The sequence below is a fragment of the Megascapheus bottae genome, chromosome 21 (genome assembly GCF_031878675.1).
Source record: "Megascapheus bottae isolate mThoBot1 chromosome 21, mThoBot2.hap1, whole genome shotgun sequence".
In the NCBI taxonomy this organism is placed as follows: Eukaryota; Metazoa; Chordata; class Mammalia; order Rodentia; family Geomyidae; genus Megascapheus; species Megascapheus bottae.
The window spans coordinates 16,495,841-16,521,514 of NC_143529.1; the positions used below are offsets into that span (position 1 = coordinate 16,495,841).

Sequence of the window (25,674 nt, forward strand, 5' to 3'; positions counted from 1 at the left end):
TTCGATTCCTTGGTACCACATATACAGAAAAAGCCGGAAGTGGTGCTGAGGCTCAAGTGGTAGAGCTCTAGCCTTGAGAAAGTCCAAGGACAGTGCTCAGGCCCTGAGCTCAAGCCCAGGACTGGCAAAAAAAAAAAAAAAGAATAAAGTGATTTTTTCTGCAGGTATTTCCAGGTAGAACTATGCTCTTCTGCTTAGAGGAGGTTAAGATTTCCCTGGCAAGGCCAGATAAGAGCTCATGGTCTCTAGTTCCTCTTTCCCTAAAGGTGGACTGAATTGGCAGCATATTTCCTGAATATCTCCTATGGCAGACTAACCACCAAGGAAGGGCAGGGCAAATAAGGACATAAAAGCCAAGCTCAGGATGTGGCAAGATTTCATCTGGGTAATGCCCAGGGCTTTTTCTGCGGTGGCTTAAGTCTTACAAGCAGGGATTCCTTGGAATTGTAGAAACCTAGATAATCCAAGGCCTGCTCAGGTAGTACTGAGCTTGCATGGAGCAGATCTGATAAATAGGCCCTTCCGAGACAAAGTCACTACAGGTCTTTTTTTTTTGTGCCAATCCTGAGGCTTGACCTCAGGGCCTGAGTACTATCCTTGGACTCCTCAAGGCTAGAGCTCTACCACTTGAGCCACAGCACCACTTCTGGCTTTTTCTGTCCTTATTTGCCCTGCCCTTCCTTGGTGGTTAGTCTGCCATAGGAGATATTCAGCAAGCACTCTACCAGTAAGCCAAACTCCTAGCCTGCTCTTTTTTTTTTTTTTTTTTTTTGTCAATTGTGGATCTAGAACTCAGGTCCTAGACAGTCTCTAAGCCTCTCTATTCTCAAAGCACACAATCTACCACGTGAGCCATAGTGCCACTTCCGTGTTTTTGAGTGGTTAATTGAAGATAAAAGTCTCACAGGAACTTTTCTGCCCGGGCTGGCTTAGAACTACAACCCTCAGATCAGCCTCTAGAGTAGCTAGGATCACAGGTCTGAGCCAACAGTGCCTAACTCACTGCAGGTCTTTTGCTGGAGGAGCCATTCACATGTGGGAAGCAAAGTTAGATATTCCTTTAAGACATCAGCATTAACTTTAATGCATTCAATAAAGAATGGGTAATCATTTACATTCTTTTTCAAAAAAATGCTTGTGGTCATCTCATTTCTCATGAGTGAATATAATCTTCTGTAACTTGTCACTATAGTTAAGAGCCTAAAATAAGAATTTAAAATCAGCACACATTTCATTGCAATAAGTAGATCCTGGGTTTATAACACATGACAGGTCAGGTAGTATGCTGGAAAATAAGGTGGTTTTTTTTTAATGTACAAACATATGTGCAGAGTGAGGATACTTTAGGAATGGCCTCTAGAAACTGACAACTCAGCAAGGGAAAAAAAGAGGATGGATGGCGCTCCTTTGCAGGGAGCAACTGAGGTAGGAGGTCTGAGGCCAGAGAGAGTACGGTGTTTGGGGGGGACTCTTGGGGGTCATATCATGGAGTAGGAGCTTAGAACATCAGGTTCAGCCAAAGGGGGTCTTGAGTGCTGAACCAAGTCTGCCTTCCAAAACATGAAGAATAAGGCAGAAGTGGCTCAAGCAGGAGAATGACTCTGTAGTCTCATGACATTAACAACAACAGAAGGAGACAGGAAGAGTTTGATTTTTCCTTTTAGTTTAGAGAACTAGGTGAGTAATGAAGAGGGCCTGAACAGAACTAAAGGGGTTGTCCTGAGGTTGGGGAGATGGCCTTACTATGTGAACGAGTTCTGTGAGCAGAAAGTGAAGGGCCTGGGTTATTTCATTTTCTCTCTAGGTCAAATAGGTGAACTGCAGTTCCAGTTTCTGACCTAAGAATGAGGAGTAGTTTTGTTGGGGAAAAAGGTCACTGAGATGTTGGGGAGAGTTCTGGTATCATTTGGGGAATGTGCAAGTGGAGTCCTCTGAGTCCAGGCACTGAGCCAGGCAGGAGATACATGTCACTTACCCAAAAGGCCCAGGAAAGGACACCAAAGAAAAGACTGAACTTGGGAAAAATGCAAGCAAAAGAGGCTGCACTAGGGAGGCCAAGGAAAGAGAGAATTTCAGAGGAAGGAGGTGGGTCGATGATAGTAAAGGCAGTAGGGAGGTCAAATAATAACAGCAAATGTCTGTAGGATTTGATAAACAAGAATTCATCGGTAACTTCAGATGGAGTGTTTCAGGGGAAAAGGGAAGCCAGACTGTAGAGGGGTGAGGACTGTGGATTACTCTCTTAAGTTAACTTGGAAGGAAAGAGCAGAAATTTGGCCATGGTTAAAGAAGGATGCAGGTTCCTTTTTTTTCCTTTTAAGATGGAAGAGACTTGGACATATTTATATGCTAAAGGAGCTAGTTCAGAAACAGGAGTTAAAGACACAGAAAAATGGTCTAGAGCCCGGTCTAGAAACCCTACAGGAAATGGAATGAGAACCCAGCTGGAAGCTCTATCAAATACACGTGCTTGCAGACACACACAATTTTCTTAATGAAAAGCTTCATGCCTTTATGAAAATGTTATATAAGCTGGGTGCTGGTGGCTCATGCCTGTAATCCTAGCTGCTCAGTAGGCTGAAATCTGAGGATTGTAGTTTAAAACCAGCCTGGGCAGGAAAGTTCATGAGACACTTAGCGCCAGCAAACTACTCAGGAAAAGCTGGAAGTGGCTCTGTGGCTCAGGTGGTAGAGCACAAAGAGGCTGAACCAACTTAAAAAACAGAGAGAAAGAAAATATCATACGAAAGATAATTATTAATTTCTCTAATGTAACCCTCAAACTTTACCACAGCAGGACTTCCAAACTGCAAACAAACTGAGGGTTATCTGACCTAGCAGTCCATTGGTAAACAGAATCCTAGTGGTAAAAGGTCACTGTCTCCTGTTTTCTGATGAAGCTGCCACACGAAGGCTTTCAGTGCAGCAAGAGTGACCTCGCAGCGCCACAATGCTATTAATCATCAGGGCTGGCAGTGCAGCTACAGCAGGCCAACCACATGTGCAGTCTTGCTCATGCCAGGGCAAGTTCATCTGGTCAGTCCAGGACAAAAGAGATAAGGAGAGTCAACTCTACACTTGTCTTATCCATCAAAGGAAATGACATCACTGGCAGGTAGTATTTTCACATTCCCTTTTGCCACAGAAAACGACAACAAAAATCCTGCTAAAAACTCCTGAAAAATCCACTGGCACGATTGCATCCATGGCTAATGTTTTCTATTTTATCCTCTTTAAGATTGCCTGACACACTAGGCAGGTAACATAGATTGCTCTAATGAGAAAGGTGAGAAAAGAGGAAAACTGAAAAAGGAAAAAGGTCATGTATGATGCAGAGATCTTATATTAGCTGGCGCTCAGGGTTAAACATTCAGAGATAATTGCCTGTGAAATCAAAGGCAGCAGTCTTAACAAAAAAGCAAGGGAAGCCTCATTCCATTTTGTTCCATGACATTAAGTCAAATAAATTAAGACTTGTGTAACTTGACGAATTTCTGAAGACTTTATCTCAGTTCCCACCAAACCTTTATGCTCAGGAAAGAAAAGAGACTGGGTCAGGCTCTCAAGGAAGCAAAGTCTGCAAGATTTTCATGTGCTTAATAATACATTTCACCATCCTCCCAAAGCTCTGTTCCTAAAGATGCACAATGGACACTTATAGACTCAAAAGATTAAAATGGAAAAAGAAAAAAAAGGTTTGCAATGGAAATAGTTTATACAGGCTTTGAAGAAAAGACAACTCTCTCATGTACATACAATCAAAATGATAACATACCAACAAATGCAAACTTACAGAATTTTATTCTAAATGATAAGGATCTTAAAGAAGAATATGGCTTGAGGTACAAAAAGCATTAATTTGCATAGGGAGGCCATTTATTCACACAGTACTACTGTTCTTCAGGAGTATGTGTTCCAGGGTGGGTAATTTGTATGGAGTTGTGCGAGCCTTGGCATCCTTTCTTTGAGGGCACACCCACCCATACTGAAATCAGCAAAAAGCACTAGGAAGCATCCCCAGAGAGATGCAATTTGGTGTCCGTGATCTGAGCTGCAAACTCTTCCTGAAATAGTTACATTAGGCTGGATGTGGATAGGACTCATATGTCCAGCAATGTTCTCAGCTAATGGAAAAACAATTTTAAATCAAAGGCAGATATTTCGATAGCAACCCACGTGGAAGAAATAAGCTTCAATCATTTCTCTAGATACCTCATTTTGCTAATCTCATTGGTCCAAAAAGTGGTAAGATTGCATCAGATATTATATCTTGGCAGATAGTTATAGGAAATAAGGGTCTCTTTTACTACCCATTCAGAAACTGTTCTTAAGTTTCTTAGCAACAATCTCAAGCCTGGAGTAGCAATGCTTAGAAAGTAATTTTGGCTGTGATTATTCTGAGTCTGATTATAAAAGCGACAGATTATATCACAGCTGTCACATATCCTTGCTCAAATTCTTATGGCATTTTTTAATAGTAGGGAGAATACAGTCCTTTTCCCTACAATGAGGTGGGTTTTTTTTGTCTCAGAAAATGATTTTTTTAATCATTTACATTCATATTTCATTTAGCCTCAGAATAAGACAAAATCACTTCTTAGCTTTTTGAAATTTTTTTCAGTAGATACATGCATGTACATAGTTTAGCAAAATTAATACAGAGCTTACTATAGTTCCTACCACAAAGTTTATTAATATATACCGTATTAAGTATCACTGTCTGTTGCAGACAGTGTGTGCTTCCATTTGGAATAATGATTCTGCTATGAGTGAATATGTATGTCATCAGATGTCTATTATTTGATGAGTACACTGAGTAAAACTCCTCATTGCTAAGAACACTGATCTGTGGATGTGCTCATACATCAAAATACCATTTTTCACTCAGTGATTTATGATGCTTTAGACAAATATTTATTGACATAAAAAGATATCCAACCATACTAAACAAAATGACTAGTTAAAAATGTAAAGGGCTGGGTACTGGAGGTTCATATCTTTATATTTAGCTCCTTAGGAGGCTAAGATCTGAAAATCCTGGTTCAAAGCCAGCCTGGAGACACAAAATAAGAGATGCTTATCTCCAGTTAACCAGCTGAAAGCCAGAAGTGGATGTATGACTCAAGTGATAAAGTGCCAGCCTTGAGCAAAAATGGTAAGCAAGTGTGTGAGGCCTTGAGATCAAGCCATATGACTGGCACAGACACATGTGAATGCGAGCAGGCGCACATGCACACATGCGAGCACACACACACACACACACACACACACACACACACACACAAAACCACTGTGTACAGAATGGAACTGTTTTAATCATTTGCAGAGTAAAAGGTTTGGAAGGATATGTGCCAAAGTTGTAGGATAATAAATAGCTTTATTTTTATTTTCTCTGATAAGCAGTACCTTTTTTAGTGGGCAGAATCTTGGTAACAGTATTTCATTCATTTACTTTAGTCATCAACTTCACTCTATATCAGGTACTATGTTAGGTACTGAGGATAAAAAGCCATGACTTATATATCTTACATCTACTGGGAGGAACAAAACACAACTTTCATACAGAGAGGATGACAGGGAATATGGATATACAGCAAGGGAGGAATGGGAGACCTTGGCTTTTCCCAAAGTAACATAGTTTTATTTACACATCAATAGTAGCTACAATCTTAAGAACAGACTGAAGGGGGCCAAGGGTAGAGCAGAGAGAGGGTTACTGCAACCATTAGAAATGAGGACAGCTTAGACCCCAGTGGTGGCAGTGCAAGTGGTGATGAGTGGTTTTGAGAAGAAGGAATGAATCTGAGTCTGCTCTAAGCAACAAAGGGAAACATATTCCACAGTGCTTATTGTCTTCAACTAGTATTGAAGAAAAACTAGCTTTCATTTATGTCATATAGAACTTAGGATGTACCCACCATACCAAGTCCCCAACTCACACTTTCAATGTCAGTTAATAAGAAACATTAGGCAGCCACATATGTTTCCTTGGACTGGATGTTTCATTATTCAGTAGAGAAAAACAGCGCTTTAGTTGGAGCTTCTGAACAGCACCAAGCAGCAGTTATCAGGATAGATAATATTTTTAGTAGTCCAAGGTAAGATGAAGAAAAAAAATGATTTTTAGACTATTCCCTTTTTTTTGGAGGGGGGAATAATTGGAGATGAGTCTCATAACTTTTATTTCTGGGATAGTTTTGAATTATAATCCTTTGGTCTCAGCCTCCTGAGTAGCTAGGATTACAGGTGTGAGCCACTAATGCCCAGTTAAACTACTTGGTTTTAAAAAGCTGCTTTGGAGCCACGCAGTGGCTCACGCCTATAATCCTAGCTACTCAGGAAGCTGAGATCTGAGGATCAAGGTTAAAAGCCAGCCTGGCATAAAAGGACCTGGGACTCTAGAAAACAGGGGGAAAAAAGGAAAAAGCTGCTTTGGCCAGGTGCTAGTATCTCATGCCTATAATCCTAGCAATTTATCAGAATGAGATCTGAAGATCAATTTTGAAGCCAGCCTAGGCAGGAAAGTTCATGAAACTGTTATCTCCAATTAACTAGCAAAAAGTCAGAAGTATATCTGTGGCTCAAATGAAAGAAAAGAAAAGAAGAGAGAGAAGAAGGGGAGGGAGGAAGGAAAGAAAGAGAGAGAGAGAGGGAGAGAGGGAGAGAGAGGTAGAGGGGGGAGGAAGGAAGGAAGGAAGGAAGGAAGGAAGGAAGGAAGAAAGGAAGGAAGGAAGGAAGGCAGGCAGGCAGGCAGGCAGGCAGGCAGGCAGGCAGGCAGGCAGGCTAAGGGGAAGGGGAAAGGGAAAGGGAAAGGGAAAGGGAAAGGGAAAGGGAAAGGGAAAGGAAAGGCAGGCTGTTTTGGCTGGGCACCAGTGCCTCAAACGTGTAATCCTAGGGTTGTAGAGATTATGGTTCCAGGTCAGTGTTCATGAAACACCAAAAAAAAAAGCTGGCAAGAAGGGTACAGACGTGTCATCTTGGCTACTGTGAGAAGTGTAAATAGGAGGATAACAGTCTAAGCTAGTGATGGCAAAAACTGAGACTATAGCTCAAAAGATAACCTGATTAAAAAGGACTAGCGATATGACTCAAATGGTAAGGCGGCTGCCTAGCAAGTGAGAAACTCTAAGTTCAAACTCCAGAACTGAAAGAGGGAGGAAAAAAAAGGCTGTTTAATTTCTGAGGTAGTCTATTTTTTTTTAAATATTACTATGTTCTTATAAGAAATGATCATGAGAGGGCCTGGGAGTTTGACCTAGTGGTAGAGTGCTTGCCTAGCATGCCCGAAGACCCGGGGTTCGATTCCTCAGTACCACATACATAGAAAAAGCCAAAAGTGGTGTTGTGGCTCAAGTGATAGAGCTCTAGCCTTGAGAAAGCCCAAGGACAATGCCCAGCCCCTGAGTTCAAGGCTCAGGACTGGCAAAAAAAAAAAAAAAATAGAGAGGGGGGAGGGGAGGGGAGAAGAGGGGAGGGGTGGGGAGTAGAGGGAAGGGAAGGGAAAGACAAGACACTCCCAATCTATGCAGCAAGAAAGGACATACACATGAGGAGATGCAAACATCTTGAGCAGCTATCAGACGTGTGGTTCTGATTACCATTGCTGAAAGAGACCAGGAAGGGACCAGGCATTGAGGACCAGTGGAGAAGTGGTGTCAAAATGATGAGTGTCAGCTGGGTTGGGATGGCTATGTCCCGCAGTACTGTGGGGAGATTGTGGCTGGAGATCTATTCACTGGGACCATGTAATGGCAAAGTTAAGCATATGAGTCAGTCAGGTTTGAGACTAGACACCATCTATGCTTGCAAGTAGCTAAAATGACCACTATCCTCTAAGACCCATTTGTGTTAGTATGGTTTGCAGATGGGCTGAAGAGAGGAGTCATGGGAGGTAATCCTACCTTCTCAGGTAGGAAATCATAGAGAGAAAGTACTAAGAATACAGCCTAGGGTGAGGACAGTAGGAGTGAAGTGTAAGAGAAGATGTGAATTGTTCTTAGTAATCCTTTAACCAAAGCTACTGGACAATGTCAAGGTTCAAACTGAAAAATGAAGACAATGATGTGATGATTAACTGAGATTAACTGTGAATGTCTTTTGACTTTAATTTGAACTGCAGTGAATGTGTGCAGTAGGCAGCTAGCGGTAACAAGTGTGTGTTGATCTCTTTCTAGTCACTGAAGACTCACAAAGGGACCATGACTCTCCTTGTAGATGGCAATCAAGGGTCCCGAGGAAGGGATGGCTTCTGACATGCATGGAGTGGCCACACTGGCGCCTACCAGGGCTGGAGGAGCATGCAGAATGGCAGTGAATGTTGGAATGTTGGAATGTAGGAATGTCAGTCACTTGGGAGTAAGACAGTTGAGAGAGAGATATAGAGGCAGCAAACGTGCAGAGAAGGAGGAGTCCCAGAGAGGCCAAAATGCAAAGGGCAAAAGAAACAGATGCCTAGGAAAAAAAGAAGTAGAGGAAATAATGGCCTAAGGAAGTCATAGCGTATCAGTGAAAAGTGTAATCCCATCAGACTGCAAGAGGTCAGATAAGTAGAGAGGGAAAAGGAGAAATGGAGACTTTTCTAAGGATTTTAAGGAGGGCCTTTATCACCACCGGACCAGAGTCCCACATCTGTAGAACGCTACATATTCTACACAGACAGTCTAGGCAAAGCTGTAGGTCCCAGGTTCTTTGATGCATCTTTCTGCCTGCTTTTTGCTTCTTCCTACCTATTCACTTCTTGGCTCCTCTTGATTTTTAAAACTTACAATAAAAACTATGGCAACTAACGTTAAGTGAGTGTGTACACACTATGTTTACTTTCCCTGTGAGGTAGGAACGTTATTCCTATTTGCAGCGGGAACGAATGGTTCTGAAGGCAGTTGGGAGACAGAGCTCTGAGTCTGGGAAGGTCTGTTGTAGTGCCTGCAATAAACCACCTCCACTTCTACCCATTTTACTCTTTTCTTTGGACTTGCTATGTAGTGACCAGGAATCATGAATGGCAGGGTGTTGCCCTGATCTCTCAAATGCGGGCAGTGCATGTTGAAATAGCCTAGTCCAGGCAACCCATCTTCTAAGGACTTCAAAGTTGGCTTGCTATCATTTCATCTAGTTCTGTAAGCTTCTTCATGTTTGTTCTTTTCAGAGAAGCAAATCTATGACTTTTGTCATCCTTTGGGATAGTCCTCCCCTCTGAAATAAAAACTATGACTCTAGTGCCTTGACATACTATTCTTATTGAATTACATGTATCCAGGATTAAAATATCAAAGGCTTATTGGCTCTGGCACCACCTCAGATAAATAAATGGCCTAGGGTTAAAACCCAGAGCAGCAGTGCATTACATGCCAAGTGATGTTAAGTTTGGGAGATATGAGGTGAGTGGTGAGTAGAGGCTATGACAAAGTGGACAGTCTCCTTACTTAAAGCTGATGATGGCTCCAGAAGAATGAGGGAAGTCCCCAGTAATATGACTTTCCAGTTTCTCCAGAGAAAACCAGAAGGCTTCATTTTGTGTGTGTATAAAAAGCTCACGGTTGTTTAAATGTTAGCAATGATTTCATCATCTCTAAGCTTGATAGGGGCCATCCCCATTAGGCCAAACAAACATGTCCACTGGCCAGATTTGGCCTTGAGGTGACTACAAGACCTCTAATTTACACTGAGCATGGAGCAACTCTTTTTACTCCCTCCCAGCTGCTGATCCGGATGTGTCTTGACAGTGCCAAGCATGCCAAGATTTTCCTGAGTTCTCCATGCACCTTCACATGGAGATATGGTAAATAATTCTCCTCATGAAAAGTTAACTAGGCCTTGAACTAATTCCACAGGGTCGCCATCTGGGAGTCCTCAGGAACAGGGAGCTGTCCGCACTGTAAACATTTCGGCTTCACGGAGGACACTGACTTTTTCTAAACTAATCACCCCTGCCAGTCAAGGTTTTGCAGTATGGGTTCAAGAACAAGGTATCCATTTAACAATAATAACAAAAACAGTGAGAATGAAAACTCGACAGTCATAATAATGAAAGGCCTAAAAGCAACCTGTGACTTCCCTAATAAGGTGACGACCAAAGTTGGCTCCCTGGTGGTTGAGCGCCAATACAATTAATCAGTCTGTTTTTAGTTTTCTTGAGACAGCAATATTAACAGTTTGCTTTATTCTGTTTATATGGTGCTGACAGAGCTTCAGCATGTTGGGCCTACTTGCTGGAGATTAATGGCTACTTTTACACTGAGGCAAAAACCAGGCAGGGAGAGAATGCCTTTTACGACTAGATAAGAACTTGCCTTTCTTTTTTTTTTTTCTCCCTTCCCGCCCACCAAGGCCATCAACTCCTCTCGGTCTCTATAAGGAATAAGTAAGAGAAGGCATGGATGACTTCTCCCACTTCAGATACTACATACTCATGGGAAAGAAAGGAATCTCATGTACTGACTAGATAGCTTCTCATCTCTAAAGGTATTTTGGCTCTTTTTGCTTTTAAAGATCCCATTCCATATAGAAAAGTAATAGGTGTGAAGTGGCCTTTGTGTGTGCCACCCTTTCAATTCACACAGAAGAAGACAGAGTTGATAGTAACAAGACTGCTGCAGGATGTAGTATCACCTCAGAAAAACCTTTTGATTGTTCCACTAAATAGGCTTATTGAGAACTACAATTTATTACTACTAGGTTGGAAAATAAAGTAATTCCAAACTTTTTGTGTGGGGTGGATGAGGGTGGCAGGAGGGTTGAAATAGATCTTACTCTGTAGCCTAGGCTATCTTTGAACTCAAAACTTGAGCCTCTCAAGTACCAGGATTACAGGCATGTGCCATAATTCCTAGTCCCCAGTATATTTGAACAGCCTCTAAGTATAAGAAACCTAAGACACAAAAATTCAAAGAAAGCAAATGCACAAACACCTCCTTTAAGGTTCTACAGAAACTAATCTCTCATTGTTTATATGTTGGGAAACTGCTCCATCTATTTCCTAAAATAGTTACATAACTATACATTATATACCTAGGCAAAGCGTCCTTGGGCCAGCTACCTTCTACCAACTCCCTTGCTCACTCTTCTGCCACAGTAGCAGAACAGAACTACTGCCAGTGGAGAAGACTTTAGGGAGTAGTGGGAAATTACTTTAAAGATTATTATTTATTAGATATTGCAATATTTAAATGGCATTTATTTTGAGACAGAATCTTGTTGTATAGTCTAGTCTAACCTCCAAGTCATGATCTTCCTGCCTTCACTTCCTAAGTACAAACGATTCAAGTTATGTGCCACCATGCCCAGCTGGAACCTTCTGTCAGGTACTATCAAAGAATTTTGAAGTCAGCTCGAAGAACAGTTTAGGATGAGAAAGAAAGCAGTATTAATGAGCAGTAGTGTTTATTGAGTGCTAACCATGTTCAAGCAGTATTTTAAATGCCTTGGCTACCTAAACCCATTAACTGTCGCAACAGAATGCACACTAGTAAGAGATGAACAATAGTTTTTGCTGGATGCATAGAGTTTTGAAAGAGTGTGATAAAATCCTGGGCTACATTTAGGCAGACTTTGAATTCCATTTTTGTACTTCAATCATTTGTTTAATGTACAGGTTGGATCAGAGAAGGTAAAACTAGTGACAGATGAGATTACTTAGAAGGGTACTGAAATATTCCTGGGAGATGACTTAAGAGTTATCACATCTTTTTGACCAATTTGATCCTTTTCTCTTGTTTCATTTTGCTTTGTTTTTGTCGGTTGTGGAGCTTGAACTTAGAGCTCTCAGCTCAAGGTTAGCCCTCTAACACTTGTGCCACTTCTTTCATTTGCTTATTTTAGAGGGTGACAAATAGGGAAGTCAGAACAAGAAGAAATTGAAGATGTCTTCTTACTTAAGTCAGGCAAGTATACTACTAGCCATTTTTCCAGTGAATCTAAACATTTTTCTCTCTCTTCTCTCTTGACCTCTCGCCAACTATACATCCAATACCTTGTGCTAGTATTAGTTTATATAATAGTTATGAACAAGTCTAAGAAAATGATCGTTTAGGAAAAAATGATCATCTGTTCTCATAGCTTTGAGAGTGTCTTTTTTTTTTTTCTGAAACTTCTATTTCTTTCCTGGTGGTCTGGCCATAAGGCATAATATAGGGTGGTAAACCACCAGACTTTTGGGATAGAGCAGGGATTCTTACTCATACAAGAAGAGTACCTTGTATTTAATTTCTAAATGTGTACCCTGATTTAGCATATTTTAACCAAAGCAAAACATTACACCAGAAAGGTATCTGATATGATTTCAATGTATAGATTTCAAGTATAGGCACAAGAAAAACAAGCTCTGAGCAAAGCCAAGATGTATTGAAAAAAAAAAAACACAGTACAAACATACTCTCAACTAAAAATCTTATACCTAGTTTAGTTGGCAAATTAGAGAAATAATAATTCTCTTGCTTTAAAAATGAAAAAAGCAGTAAGCCTGGATCTTTTACAATTCAAATCTGCCTAGACTTTATAAGAATAAATCCCGGTTACTTTCTGAAAAACAAATAGATAATGGAATGACTACCACTGAGAAGTATTTTGCTCTGTGGCAGCTGCCTTTTCATTATTATTTTATGAGACCTTGTCTAGATATTATATTTCCTTCACTATCTACATTTAGTTCTTTATAAAATGCTGTCTTCAGATGCCTGGGGTTATGTCAGTTTCTTTGGATCTAATTAGATCTCAAATTGCAAACTCTATCATTTTAATGCTTTCCAAAAGGTTCCTATGCAGGTAGGCTTACTTCCAAAAAAACATTTAACATGACTAATGCATGCTGCTGTTATTTACTATTAAAACGGATTAAAGAAAATCAAAAGGTATTTTTAGGGACTTATGCACACAATCAACAATTATTTCAAGTAGAAGCTAGTTTGTATATGCCAAGGGTGAGAATTTAAATGCTCATAAAATCTAACCGTAAAAGAAGGAATTTTATGAGAGTACAGTTGAACTTCAGGTTTATTTTATGGATCTGAACCTGGTTTAGACTTGTGTTTTCTATGAACTTGGAGCTGACGGGGCTGTGGAAGAGTAGGCTGCAGCCACTGTAAGGTGAGGGCAGAATTGTGGCCAGTACATTTTCATTCCAGAGCATTAACCAAGTTGGCTCCTTGTTTCTGAGAGGGCAGGAAGGCCTAAGAAGTATTTCAAACACTCTTTGTACTGGTACTAAATGAGAAATGAAGCAAGAAAGCAGAAAGCACAACTAAGCGGACAACAAAGACATCCATGTGATTATGATTTCAAATTAACATGTTGCAAAAGGACGGCTTTAGTATCCTCTGCACTTCATCCCTGGGTTGAAAGCCTTAAGTTGTACTGAGTGATTATTTTCATTTTGCTTGGCTCAATCAAACTGAGGTTTCTGGAGGATAAAGTTAAAAGATGAGTCCAGAGGGAAGCAATGGTGGAGGTCGAGGAAGATCTCCAGAGTTATGGAGTGCCTGACATAAAGATCACCTAACCACCTTCCCAGTGCAGGAAGGAAAAATAAGACATGTGTAAGTCTTTCTTACCTGCGGCGCAGATCCTCTGCCACTGCTGCCCGACAGCTAAACAAATAGGCTCGAAGTGATTTCAGCCGCTGCCGGAGCCGCACCACTGCTGCCAAAGGCTCGGCGTGGAGGTACAGCATGGGGTTCTCCTGCTGGATGTCGATTAGTGGCTCCTCATACACGTACTCCAGAAACTCTTTGGCCTGCTTGGACACCTGCAAAACAGGCCTTGGCAATCATTTCTGGCAAACCATCCAGCTTTCTATACCTCTTCAAACTAGGAACCACAGCTTAATAACAAAGTCACATTATTTTCTGAACACAGCTAAATGAGAAAGCCATAGTTGAACTAAATATAAATACTGGCTTTTCTTTCTCTTTTCCAGAAGCTCAACTGGGAAAACTTGGAATTCACTCATTATGTATCTGGATTGTGGTAGTGACTATATGAACCTACACATGTGACAGAATGTCATCAACTTCTACTGATCCATAACACTAATGTCAATTTCATGGGTTTTTAAAAAATATCTTATTACCAAATGCCAGTGTCTCACACTTGTAATCCTCGCTACTCAGGAGGCTGAGATCTGAGGATCATGATTCAAAACCAGCCTGGGCATGAAAGTCTAAGAGACTCTTATCTCCAATTAACCACCAGAAAAACAGAAGTGGTGCAATAGCTCAAGTGGCAGAGCGTTAAGTCTTGCGTTGAAGAGCTCAGGAACAGAGCCCAGGTGCAGAGTTCAAGTCCCCAGGACAAAAATTTTTTTTTCTTTTACTTAGTTACATAAGATGTAACCAAGGAGGAAACTGATGGAAGGCACAGAGGACCTTTCTTCAAGCATATGCAATTCCCTGTGAGTCTATATTTCAAAATAAAAAGTTAGAAAAAAAAATAGGCATTCACTGAGATCCTCAATGTTAATTAAAACAGATTCACAAGTTACGTGTGTGTGTGTGTGTGTGTGTGTGTGTGTGTGTGTGTGTGTGTATACAGGCAAGTTTAGTCTACAACACCTTTAAAAATAGCTAAACCGGGGGCCAGGAGTTTGGCGTAGTGGTTAAAGTGCTTGCCTAGCATGCATGAAGACCCGGGTTCGATTCCTTGGTACCACATATATAGAAAAAAGCTGGAAGTGGTGCTGAGGCTCAAGTAGTAGAGCTCTAGCCTTGAGAAAGTCCAAGGACAGTGCTCAGACCCTGAGTCAAGCCCAGGACTGGCAAAAAAAAAAAAAAAAGCTAAACTGGGAGGGGGGTTGGGTGAGGGAAACAGGGACAAAAACATAAGAAGGGGTATCAATATTGAGAAGTAATGCACCTACTACCTGAAGACCATAACTGTATCCCCGCTATACATTATCCCAACCATAAAAAAAGAAAGAAGAATAATAAAAGAAAAGGGGAATAAAAACGTGAGAAGGGGTATCAATGTTTGAGAAGTAAGGCACTCACCACTTGATGAATGTAACTGTAACCCCTCTTTACATTACCCTGACAATAAAATAAAAAAACTAGCTAAACCATATTATATGTGACAAAATTAAATGAAATAAAAAATATTCATAACAAGAGACAGAAAAAGAGGAAGAAACATAGGACACTACATACAGAATAATTTGACTGAGTAGAAAGCAGGCTCAAGAAACTACTTTGGTGCCCAAAAAGGAGTTGCTCTTATTACTTCACCTTTGAACCTATTTTGACTCAACTGTATGTTCACTTTTGGCAAGGTTCTGAAAGTACATGTTAAAATGTGATGTCATCAGTAGAAATACACAGTCCATCAGAAATACAATGCATTAGGGACAGTGGAAGAAGTAGCTTACCTACTCCATGACACATGCTAATTGTTTAGAATCTCCACATGCCAATTCACTGATCCTGAGATGAAAACTGGCTACTGATACATAAAGAGATAGCTCAGTTTCCACTAACAGAAAGAAAATATCTAAAAAAAAAAAAAAAAAAAGCTTTTATAACACCTCTTTAGGACTAAGGCAAGTCTGCCACTGAGCACTGAAACAAGCAAGCAACTTGGCCCATTAGAAAGAAAATTGAAAATCCACTATGTTTCACATTTTCGGTTAAGTACTTAGGAAAGAAGAAAAATAAAATAGAGCCCCTGCCCTCAAGGGCTCACTGTACCAGTTTAGTATTAAGGTTTTTTTTAAACAACACTCCATCAACCTGTCATCTGCTACACAGCTACAGATGAGGCACACTGGTAGCTTAAAGGAAGGAAAATCTGGCTTTCCTACAGAGGACCAACCTGGCAAATGCGGGGATAATGGATATGGGTCTGGAGAGATAGGCAGAAATTCCCTGTGAGCACGTTAGAGAGAGGAGGGTACACAGGTAGCTACAACCAAAAAAATTGTCCATGCATTCATGATGGTGTTAAATACATGGCTATTGCACGCTGATTACACTCATTTGTTATACACACATGTAAAGTTCATAATTATCATCTTAGCTCATATAGCTCATATCACAGTTTATATTTCTTATAGGAATGTAAAAAAAGGCATTATTAAAAAATTTTAAATTGTTATTAGTAAGGAGTTATCCAAAAGGGTGAGGCATAAGGCATGCCATATACGGTACAAGGCATTAGAACTCCAGTAGAGGATAAAATAGGTGTGGCCCTATTCCCAGGTACCTCATAGTTCGGTGTGCAAAGAAGGAATTGAGTTAAATATTTCATTTATCATGTTTAAATATTCTAAATATTTGTTGTATTTAAATTACCTCCAATGAGAAAAAAGGAAGGTGTTCTGGGAAATAAAGTGCAATTCACTTAAAACTGTAGCTAAAAGGCTGGGTGTGGTGGCTCACGCCTGTAATCCTAGCTACTGAGGAGGCTGAGATCTGAAGATCAAGGTTCAAAGCCACCCGGGCACAAAAGGACCTGAGACTCTTATCTCCAAATAACCTCTAGAAAATGAGAAGTGGGGCTTGGCTCAAGAGTAGGGTGGTAGCCTTGAGCTGAAGAGCTCAGGGACAACGCCCAAGGCCCAGGGGTAGGGCAATAGCCTTGAGCTGAAGAGCTTAGGAACAGCACCCAGGCAGAGGTTCAAGCTCCGTGAACCACCAAAAAAAAAAAAAAAAAAACCTGTTGCTAAAAAATGATGTATTGTACAATTCAATTAGTCTTTCTGGGTCTACAGAGCAGTGTTTACACTGACACAGGGTCCTACTGAATTAGGTTAACAATGCTACCTTTTAGTAGGTGAACAGGACAAAGGGCACTGGCCAGTCTCCCAGGCCTTAAAAGGCTTCTTCTCTTCAGGTGGTACTTAAGCCCCAAAGCAAAAGGAAATCTTTTACAGAGACAGTAAAAGCTAGGAGACAAATGGAAAGCAGCTACTGACAGCAGTATTCATAAACTGAAATGACAGAAAACAAAAACAGTGCTGGTTTCAATAAGACAAAGGCACTCCTCCCACAAGTTAACTAGCAGTGCGCAAGGGCTGGGGCTGCGCCCTTGAGACGCTCATCCTTGCTGGTGCCTGGCCACGTGAACAAATCCTTGCCATGTCCAGCCATTTTTGGACATAAGGCTGAACACATGCTCTCATTTGTTAGAATTAACCAGCCACTAAGACCTGTGGAGGAATTTTTGAAAGAATTCAAAATTTGGCATACTCCTTTTTCAAAATAGACCATTTATATATATATATATTTTTTTTTTTTTTAAATAGCACTGATCCTTTAGTCTCCATCCTGGCATAAAGGAAACTCTTAACGTTTATTAAAATGCCACTTAAGACTTCTTTCCAGTTACTCAGGGAAGGGGAAGCCGATAATATTATTTGGTGATAAAATATATGCGACTCTTTCTTGTTCGTATAAATACTACATGAACTACATGTGAATATGAAATAAGTTCCAGCTAAGAGCTAAGAGTGTCCTACTTCTTGCCAATCAAATTATGAAAAATATGAAATGCCTGAATGCTGTTTCTGATGTGAAGAACAACTCAGCTCACGAGTTGGGTACAGGAACCCATTTAAAAAAGAATGATGTGGACTGGCTCTCTTTTCAGATGCTGTGCTTCTGTTTGTGTGACTGGTTGTTAACTGATTCCATCTTCACAGCCCCGTCTGTAGTCCGTATGATTCAAATGGCCTGCTCTGGCTCACGCCTGTAATCTTAACTACTTAGGAGGCTGAAATCTGAGGATCGTGGTTCAAAGCAAGCCTGGGCACAAGTCCTTGCACTCTTATCTCCAATTAACCACAGAAACCTGGAAGTGGCGCTGTGGCTCAAGTGATAGGACGGTAGCCTTGAGCTGAAAAGCTCAGGGACAACACCGAGGCCCAGTGTTCAAGTCCCATGACTGACCAAAAAACAAAAAAAAAAAGAGGCAAGAAGAAAAGACTCTAGGAGGAAATAGTTACCCAGCCACCTCTCATTTATAAGGAATTGGAGAACACAACACAAATTTCAATTAACTCCAAGTTAATAATAGTTAAACCTGTTATGTATGCATGTATGTTTATGAACAAATATATGATCTGAATATCAAGCGTGGACATTGCAAATTTGAGTATAATGTGTTTTCTTTCTTTTTTTTTTTCCTTTTGTCTTATGCTGATATTGGGGCTTGAACTGAGGGCCTGGATGCTATCCCTTACCATTTTTGCTCAAAGTTGGTGCTTTGCCACTTGCATAAAAGCTCTACTTCTGGTTTGCCTGCTCAAGCTGGCTTTGAATGGTGATCCTCAGATTGCAGCCTCCAGAGTAGCTATGTGATCACTGATGCCCCACTGTGTTTTTATAAAGTTACATTTAAAAGCAAAGTTCCCAGCCAGCATTCAGATGTGTGCAATTTTGAGAGAGATTCTAGAACATGTACTTGTATGCTCCCCTGACTCTTTAGTCCCTGGGCAGCCATAGACAGCAATTTAGAGGTGATGTGGTGTGAGTGCATACTTTTTATTCAATGAGGAAAAATTTTCAGAAAAAGACACATAAAAATAATCTCAGAACAAAACTGGAGATAATGTAGCTCTAACAGTTCCCAGTATGTATTCCAAGGACTCCCAGTTCTACAAAGAAGTTGTTCTGAGATGCCATACTTCCTTTAGTGATTCAATGTATACTACTGGGCAGATTAAAGCATTGGACTAAACAAAGCCTGCTTGACTCGGGTACTTCCCAAATCAATTTGACTACAAACAGGGCAGCTGTTTAGAGTTCTGTGGGGGAATGAAGACGGGCATCCTTGGCTACCTTCGTTCCCCTCTCTCACAGAGATTCCTGGAGAGGTCCTTCCCCCAGCTTCAAAGCTATCCTGGCCATGGCCTTCCCCAGCCCATGAAAAGGTACACAAAGGTGACTGCTTCAGGAAAGCCACTTTGAGAAACACTGAATGAACCCACTGTATAAATTTATTGGAGAAGAAAAATCATTTAACAATCTTGCTATATAGTCTTAAACTGTCCTCAAATGTATAATCTTCTTGCCTCTACTGCTCAAATGTTGAGATTATAAACATGTGCCCACCATACTCAGCTCTAAGTGCAAAGAAATCAAGTAATTTACTTATGGTCATGGGCAAAACTAGAGCCAGAACTCAAGACCTCTTTTCTTTTTAAATTACTATAATCTATCAGCACATTACTCTGTAAAAAAGATGGTCTCCTTCTCCATCCTTCTTCCCAAACAGAAAGCCAATAGGCTGCAAATGAACACTAACTTGTAATGCAATTAAGCAATATATTTTCCTGAAGTCTCCTGTTTGATTTTTTTTTCCCCATGGGCTTAAACTTAGGGCCTGGGCATTGTCCCTGAGCTTTTTCACTCAAAGCTAACACTCTACCACTTGAACCATAACTCCATTTGAGGCCTTTTCTCAGTAGTTTATTGGAGATTACAGTCTCATGTACTTTCTTGCCTGATTTGGCTTCAAACTGCAATCTTCAGATCTCAGCCTCCTGAGTAGCTAAAATTATAGGCGTGAGAGCCATTATCCAGTCAACTATTGCTCTTTTTTTATATGAAAGACTAACCATGTATATTTGACATCTCTAGAAGAATACATGAGAAAGTGATTTGGTTGCCTATGGGAAGGTGAATGGGAAAGAGGATAAATTATCTATGTATGCATTCCCTTCGACACTTTCCAAACTCGTAATTTGTAAAAGAATATTATAGTGTATGAAAGGGTATCAATGTATGTGAATTAATGCACCTTCTATCTGGCAAATATCATGTAACCCTTTTATTAAATACAATAAAAAAAAAAGAATATTATAGTGTAGGGCTGGAATGTGGCCACTTAGTGGTAGAATGCTTGCCTAGCATGCATAAAGCTCTGGGTTAGATTCCTCAGTATCATATACACAGAAAAAAACTGGAAGTGGTGCTATGGCTCAAATGGTAGAGTGCCTATTTTTTTTTTTTTTTTTGCCAGTCCTGGGCTTGAGCTCAGGGCCTAAGCACTGTCCTTGGACTTTCTGAAGGCTAGAGTTCTACCACTTGAGCCTCAGCACCACTTCTGGCTTTTTTCTATGTATGCGGTACTGAGGAATCGAACCTGGGTCTTCGTGCATGCTAGGCAAGCACTCAACCAGTAGGCCAAACTCCCGGCTCCTAGAGTGCCTATTTTGAGGAAAAGCAGCCCAGGGACAATGCCCAGGCCCTGAGTTCAAGCTCCCAGGGACTGGGAAAAAAAAAAGAAAAAGAATATTATAATTCAAAAAGAAATGAGAATAAAAGGGTAGCAGTGTACACATAAGCAATGCCAGTGATTTAGGGGAAACCAGCTTCTCTTACCACATTAAACTCTGATGTTATCTATCACAAGACAATTATTCCTATTTATAACTGAGGAAAATGGCTCATTTCTAGATACATATTTTCTTAAAGAGATTTATGAAAATTAAATTTTATAAAATCACAAAGGATACAGAAGCCTATGACTGAAAACTTGGAGAATAAAAATCAGGAGAGAAGTAAAAATACCAACCATAATTCTGCCACAGTAAAATCATGTATTTCTTTTGGCATGCCCTTTCATTCTTTATTCGGAGTTCTGTTGATTAAATTATAAAGTCTTCATAAAACCAGTCTTAAACACAGCACTTCTTGGTCCTATTAAAACAAGCACTGGAGCTAATGGAGGAGGAATCAAATTTAATTACAATTTGTTCTCAAACTTTTCAAATGAGTCTGATAAGTGCCTTCTCTATCCGCGAGCTTTTCTGCAGCTCTGTAAGGGCAACAGAGCTTGCCTTGAGTGTCTCTCAAGATGTAGAGATAGGAAATGGTTTATGTAACACGGAAAACCCCTAAATAGATGGAATGTGAATATTCAAGTTAGGACACAGAAACATTTTGAAAAGCACAACCATGGGGACTTAAAGAAGAGTCAAGCTGTTTGAGTTCCTTACTACCTCTTTGTTATGGCTTGATGTTTCTGAGTAGCAGGAAGAGAAAGTTACCTTCAAAGAGACTTGCATTAGAAAATGGCTACACAATTTGAAGAAGGGTGCTTCTTAATCTTGGAACTCAATTTAATCTGGAGAATATACACCAGAAAATGATATCCTGCCTTAAAAATGATTAGGGTTATTAATACTCCAGAGGGCAGACAAGGAAATGCTTATGACGAATTTCACTCTGCTCTGTGAAGCCATTTTTTCATTCTTTTAAATGGATAGTTGAGCCAGTCACATACTTGCTATTAAGGACAGCAGGCATATCCAACTGAACAATGTCTGGTTTTAGAAACTGATAGGTCCAAATTGATCCTTACAATTAAGAGCATTAAGTTAAATCCTGATGTCTGAGTAAAGACAGACAGACACTAGATAAATGAAATAAGTTACTTAGTACCAGTGAAAGGCAATCCAGATAAAATCAGCCAGCTATGTTCTTGCATTAAAATCTTCTCTGGTCCACTGAGAACGTGGGAAGGAGTGGTCTGACCAGGAGATTTTTTTTCTCATGCACAGCATGAAGTGCATGTACCTAATAAATAGTCTGATTAGCTACACCTATTCTCTCAAAATAGAATCTAGTTACTTGAGTGACCACTACAACAGCACAGCCTATTTTTACGGAGGATCACAAGTGTCAATATTGTTATAATGATGGTTTTTTGTGACCTTTAGAACTCACTGAAAACAGACCTGGATCTCCTCCTCCATGTTTCTGCCTTTAGAAGTTGTATCTGCCTTTTTCATCTCCTCAATCAGTGCCACTTTTCTGCCTTTGCTCCACTAACCAATGTGTATTCTGCTGGCAGGTACTACTAGCCTTCTTTTCCACAGATCACAAGGTCGAGACCACTGCATTCACTTGTTCTCTATTTTCATGCTTACTCCAAGCATACTAACCTAAAGCAAATTCAACCAGCCTACTTCCCTTCTAAGGACAACTCCATTTAATACATGTACAGCAGATTCATTTACACTTCCTACTCAGAATTCGAAGTACAAGATGAAGAGGAGAGCTGTCTGGTAGAGGTCAGAGAAGAATTACAAGAGGAAAATGAGGTTTAAGCTATGTTTCAAGATTTGCTGGTGCAGCTGAGAGCAAGAGGAAGCCAAAAGGTGTGAAACAGGCAGCAGGATGGGAAGAGCAAGGATGGATTTAATGAAGGGAGTAGTGGGTGCTAATATGGATGCAGGAACTAGAATCACAAAAAGTCTAATAGACAAGCAGAAGGATTACGCTGCCCTAGCGGAGCACCTTTTGTGTGCCCAACACGATGCTAACTGCTTTCAGTATTCATTTATTTAGGATAACAGCAAGCTTAAAAGGTAGTTACATTATCATCATCTGCATGATAAAGGGAAGAAAATAAGACCAGAAAATGGTAAGACACCATCCAAAGATTACATCTGGAAGAGATGAAAGTCAAGGGCAAGAAGTGGCTGTAGGAGACTAGTAACTCCTTCCGCGTGGCTATGCTGAGGCTGGGAGCTGGGGCAGAGGGAGAAGGGGTGTGGTGGCCAGTGAGCTCCAGTAATGAAAGCAAGCAGCTGGTTTTGGTTAGGCGGGGCAGGTGTGGCAGAGGGAGGAGTCCAGGACATGAAGTAGCAGTAGTGACTACAGGGACACATACCAGGTAGGCAATGGGCATGGGATGAGGGGAGGCTTTAGATGAGTCTGAGAAAGCCAAGGCTTTTATATTTTGATTCACTCATACATTTCTGCTTACCTAATATGTGCCACAAACTGCTAAGACACAGTCCCTGTGCTCAAGAAGCTCACCTTCACAGAGAAAACAAATAAGCAACCAGCTATTATACACCTGTGGTGATGTTCAGTGCTTATCGAAGTCATTTGCTAAGTGCTTCTACTATCCCAACCCACACAACTCTTATCAGATAAATGTACACATTACTAAAAGAACAAACCCTTAGCCCGTATGCACTGTGTGGAGGGCTCTGTTTCAAATGTTTTGCATGCTTTAGCCCTTTAGCTAGCTATAATCTTAGGATGTATTACTAGCCTCATTTTACAGGAAAATAAAATAAACAGATTAAATAATTTCTCCAGGTCGCACAGACAATAAGTGACAAAAGCCAAGACTTGAACTTAAACAGTCTAAGCTAACTTTACAGATTAGGAAACTGAGACCCAGAGGAAGTTGGAGCAATTCCCACAATTAATCCATCACCTATTAAGAGGCTAACATATATTTTAGACAAATGTCCATTTAACTCCAAACTCCTGCTGAATTATTCACTCCTGAGAAAAATAACTGTTAAAACCCATGCCTACCACATGGCCCATGGTAGCCCTGGTGGCCCAGAGTCAGTACTGCAGCAAATATGGGGGATGCAGAGCAAAGGAGAAGCTATCACCAGAGTTCAGGCCCTGGACCAATTAGCACTGAAAGAATCAGCAGGGGTTCCATAGATAAATGAAAACTTCTGGATTTTAGGTGGCAGGATAATTGCTAAGCAGGACATGTTAGGAAGGAAAAGCAGTAAGGACAGGTACAATATAGATGGATTTTGAGATACTCATGTTCATATCTCACAAATGCAATTTTCTCCTGGCAGTTAGGAGGCAAGTTCCGGTCCAAAGAGGACTGGGATGAGGCATCTCCCATTATTTAAAACTGAACCCAAGGTCTCATATTTGCTAGGCAAACTCTACCAACTGAACCGTGCACCCAAGGTATAGACTCTGAAGACAGCAAAGATCTTCAAGACAGAAACGTTGTGAATGATAACTGGGTAGAACAGGAGCCTGTAGTACCCAATGACATAGAAGAAAACCTACCAGCTGGGTGTGGGGATATATACCTGTAATCTCAGGAATCTAGAGGCTGGGGCAGGAGGACTATGAATTTAAGGCTAGTCTGAGCTACATAGCAAAACTTTGTGTCAATAAACAGAAAGGAAGGGCTGGGATTTGGGCCTTGTGGTAGAGTGCTTGCCCAGCATGAATGAGGATCCGGGTTCGATTCCTCAGTACCACATATATAGAAAAAGCTAGAAGTGTTACTGTAGCTCAAATGGTAGAGCTCTAGCTTTGAAAAAACCCAAGAACAGTGCTCAGGCCCTGAGTTCAAGTCCTAGGAGAAGGAAGGAAGGAAGGAAGGAAGGAAGGAAGGAAGGTAGGTAGGTAGGTAGATAGATCAAGTTTTGTGGCCAGGAGTTTGGCCTAGTGGTAGGGTGCTTGCCTAAAATCACAAAGACCTGGGTTCGATTCCTCAGTACCACATACGTAGAAAACAGCCGGAAGTGGTGCTGAGGCTCAAGTGGTAGAGCTCTAGCCTTGAGAAAGTCCAAGGACAGTGCTCAGGCCCTGAGCTCAAGCCCAGGTCTGGCAAAAAAAAAAAAAAAAAACAGAAAGGAAGAAAGAAAAGAGAGGGAAGGAAGAAGGGAGGGGGGAAAAGGAGGGAAACAGGAAACAAGTAAAGAAGGAAGGGAGGTAGGGATGAAGGGAGGGAGAACTGGAAAGAAAGGAAGGAAAGGAGAAAGGATCGAAAAAGGAAGGGAAGAGAGGAAAGGAGGGAGAGAAGAGGTGCAAGGGAGTGAAGGGAAGGGACAAAAGCCAATTGACCCCTCACAATTTTCAACTTTCATTTGACTCCAACTCTCTTCCCTACCTGCTTGCTCCTAGATAATACTACCACTCTGAAACTAAGTATCAAACATCTATCAGCAAGAGGGCATAAAAAACAGTCACAGAACCAGGCGCAGTGGCTCACGCCTATAATCCTAGCTACTCAGGAGGCTGAGATCTGAGGATCAAGATTCAAAGCTAGCCTGGGAAATACAAAGCTGTGAGACTCTTATCTCCAATTAATCTCTAGAAAATGGGAAGTGGAGCTGTGGCTCAAAGGTAGAGCTCAGGGACACCACCCAAGCCCAGAGTTCAAGCTGCACTGACCCCCCCCCCACACACACACACAAACAACAACAACAACAACAACAAAAAAGAGTCATAGAGTACCTGTTTTTTTTATACAAAGCATTTGCATGGGAGGGCTTCTCAAGCAGATGTCACAATGTCTTGGCAAAAGTTGAAGAATGTCCACTCATTGGGTGATAGAATTATGTTATCTGGCTTGTGGGCAAGACAAGGGACTATGAATCTTAAACCTAGAGTACCTACCTTGTCTATGCAAGAATGAAAAGGCTGTATGATATAGCTATCCATCACATATTTGAAGTCTTCAAGATTGAAACTAAAGTGGAGATAATCAATAGGATAACTAAAATCATATACTTGGATTTCCAACAAGAGTTGGTTGGAAAAGAAAAGATTATCAGCTTATAAATACAAGTAGTTAAAGCCACAGAGGAAGGGAAACGACCTAGTACAGGATAAAGTGGGAAAATGAACTCAAAGAAGAAATTCTAAGAAGCCCTGCAAAGAATCAAGAATCCAAGTAAGTGCTTGAGAAAGAAGTTAAAAGGGGGAGAACAAAGCCAAAATAGAAGAATTCAAGAGGAGTATGGATGGTCCACTGGGCTAAATATCATGTTCTACATGTATCTAGTAGACACAATTGCCATGGTTCAAGTAGATTTGGCAAAACCATAATGGAAAAGAGAAGAGTAGGGACCATGAACAGAGGCAAAGAAAGACGCCTTCTACAATAGGAGCAATGTCCCTTCTGTGGCTGGAAGGAAAACAATGAGGATGGGTGTGGATATACAGAAGTTTGTAGGGA

At 40.8% G+C, this 25,674-nt stretch overlaps 1 protein-coding gene across 2 annotated transcripts in view; it reads right to left on the reverse strand.

Annotated features, from left to right (window-relative positions):
* Plekhm3 (pleckstrin homology domain containing M3) overlaps window positions 1-25,674 on the reverse strand; it is a 165,425-nt gene that overhangs the window by 79,567 nt on the left and 60,184 nt on the right. For both annotated transcript variants that reach the window (XM_090354699.1, XM_090354700.1), the window contains exon 5: window positions 13,545-13,738. In XM_090354699.1, coding sequence (XP_090210825.1) covers window positions 13,545-13,738 — 194 coding nt within the window. The remainder of the gene's footprint in view (window positions 1-13,544; window positions 13,739-25,674) is intronic.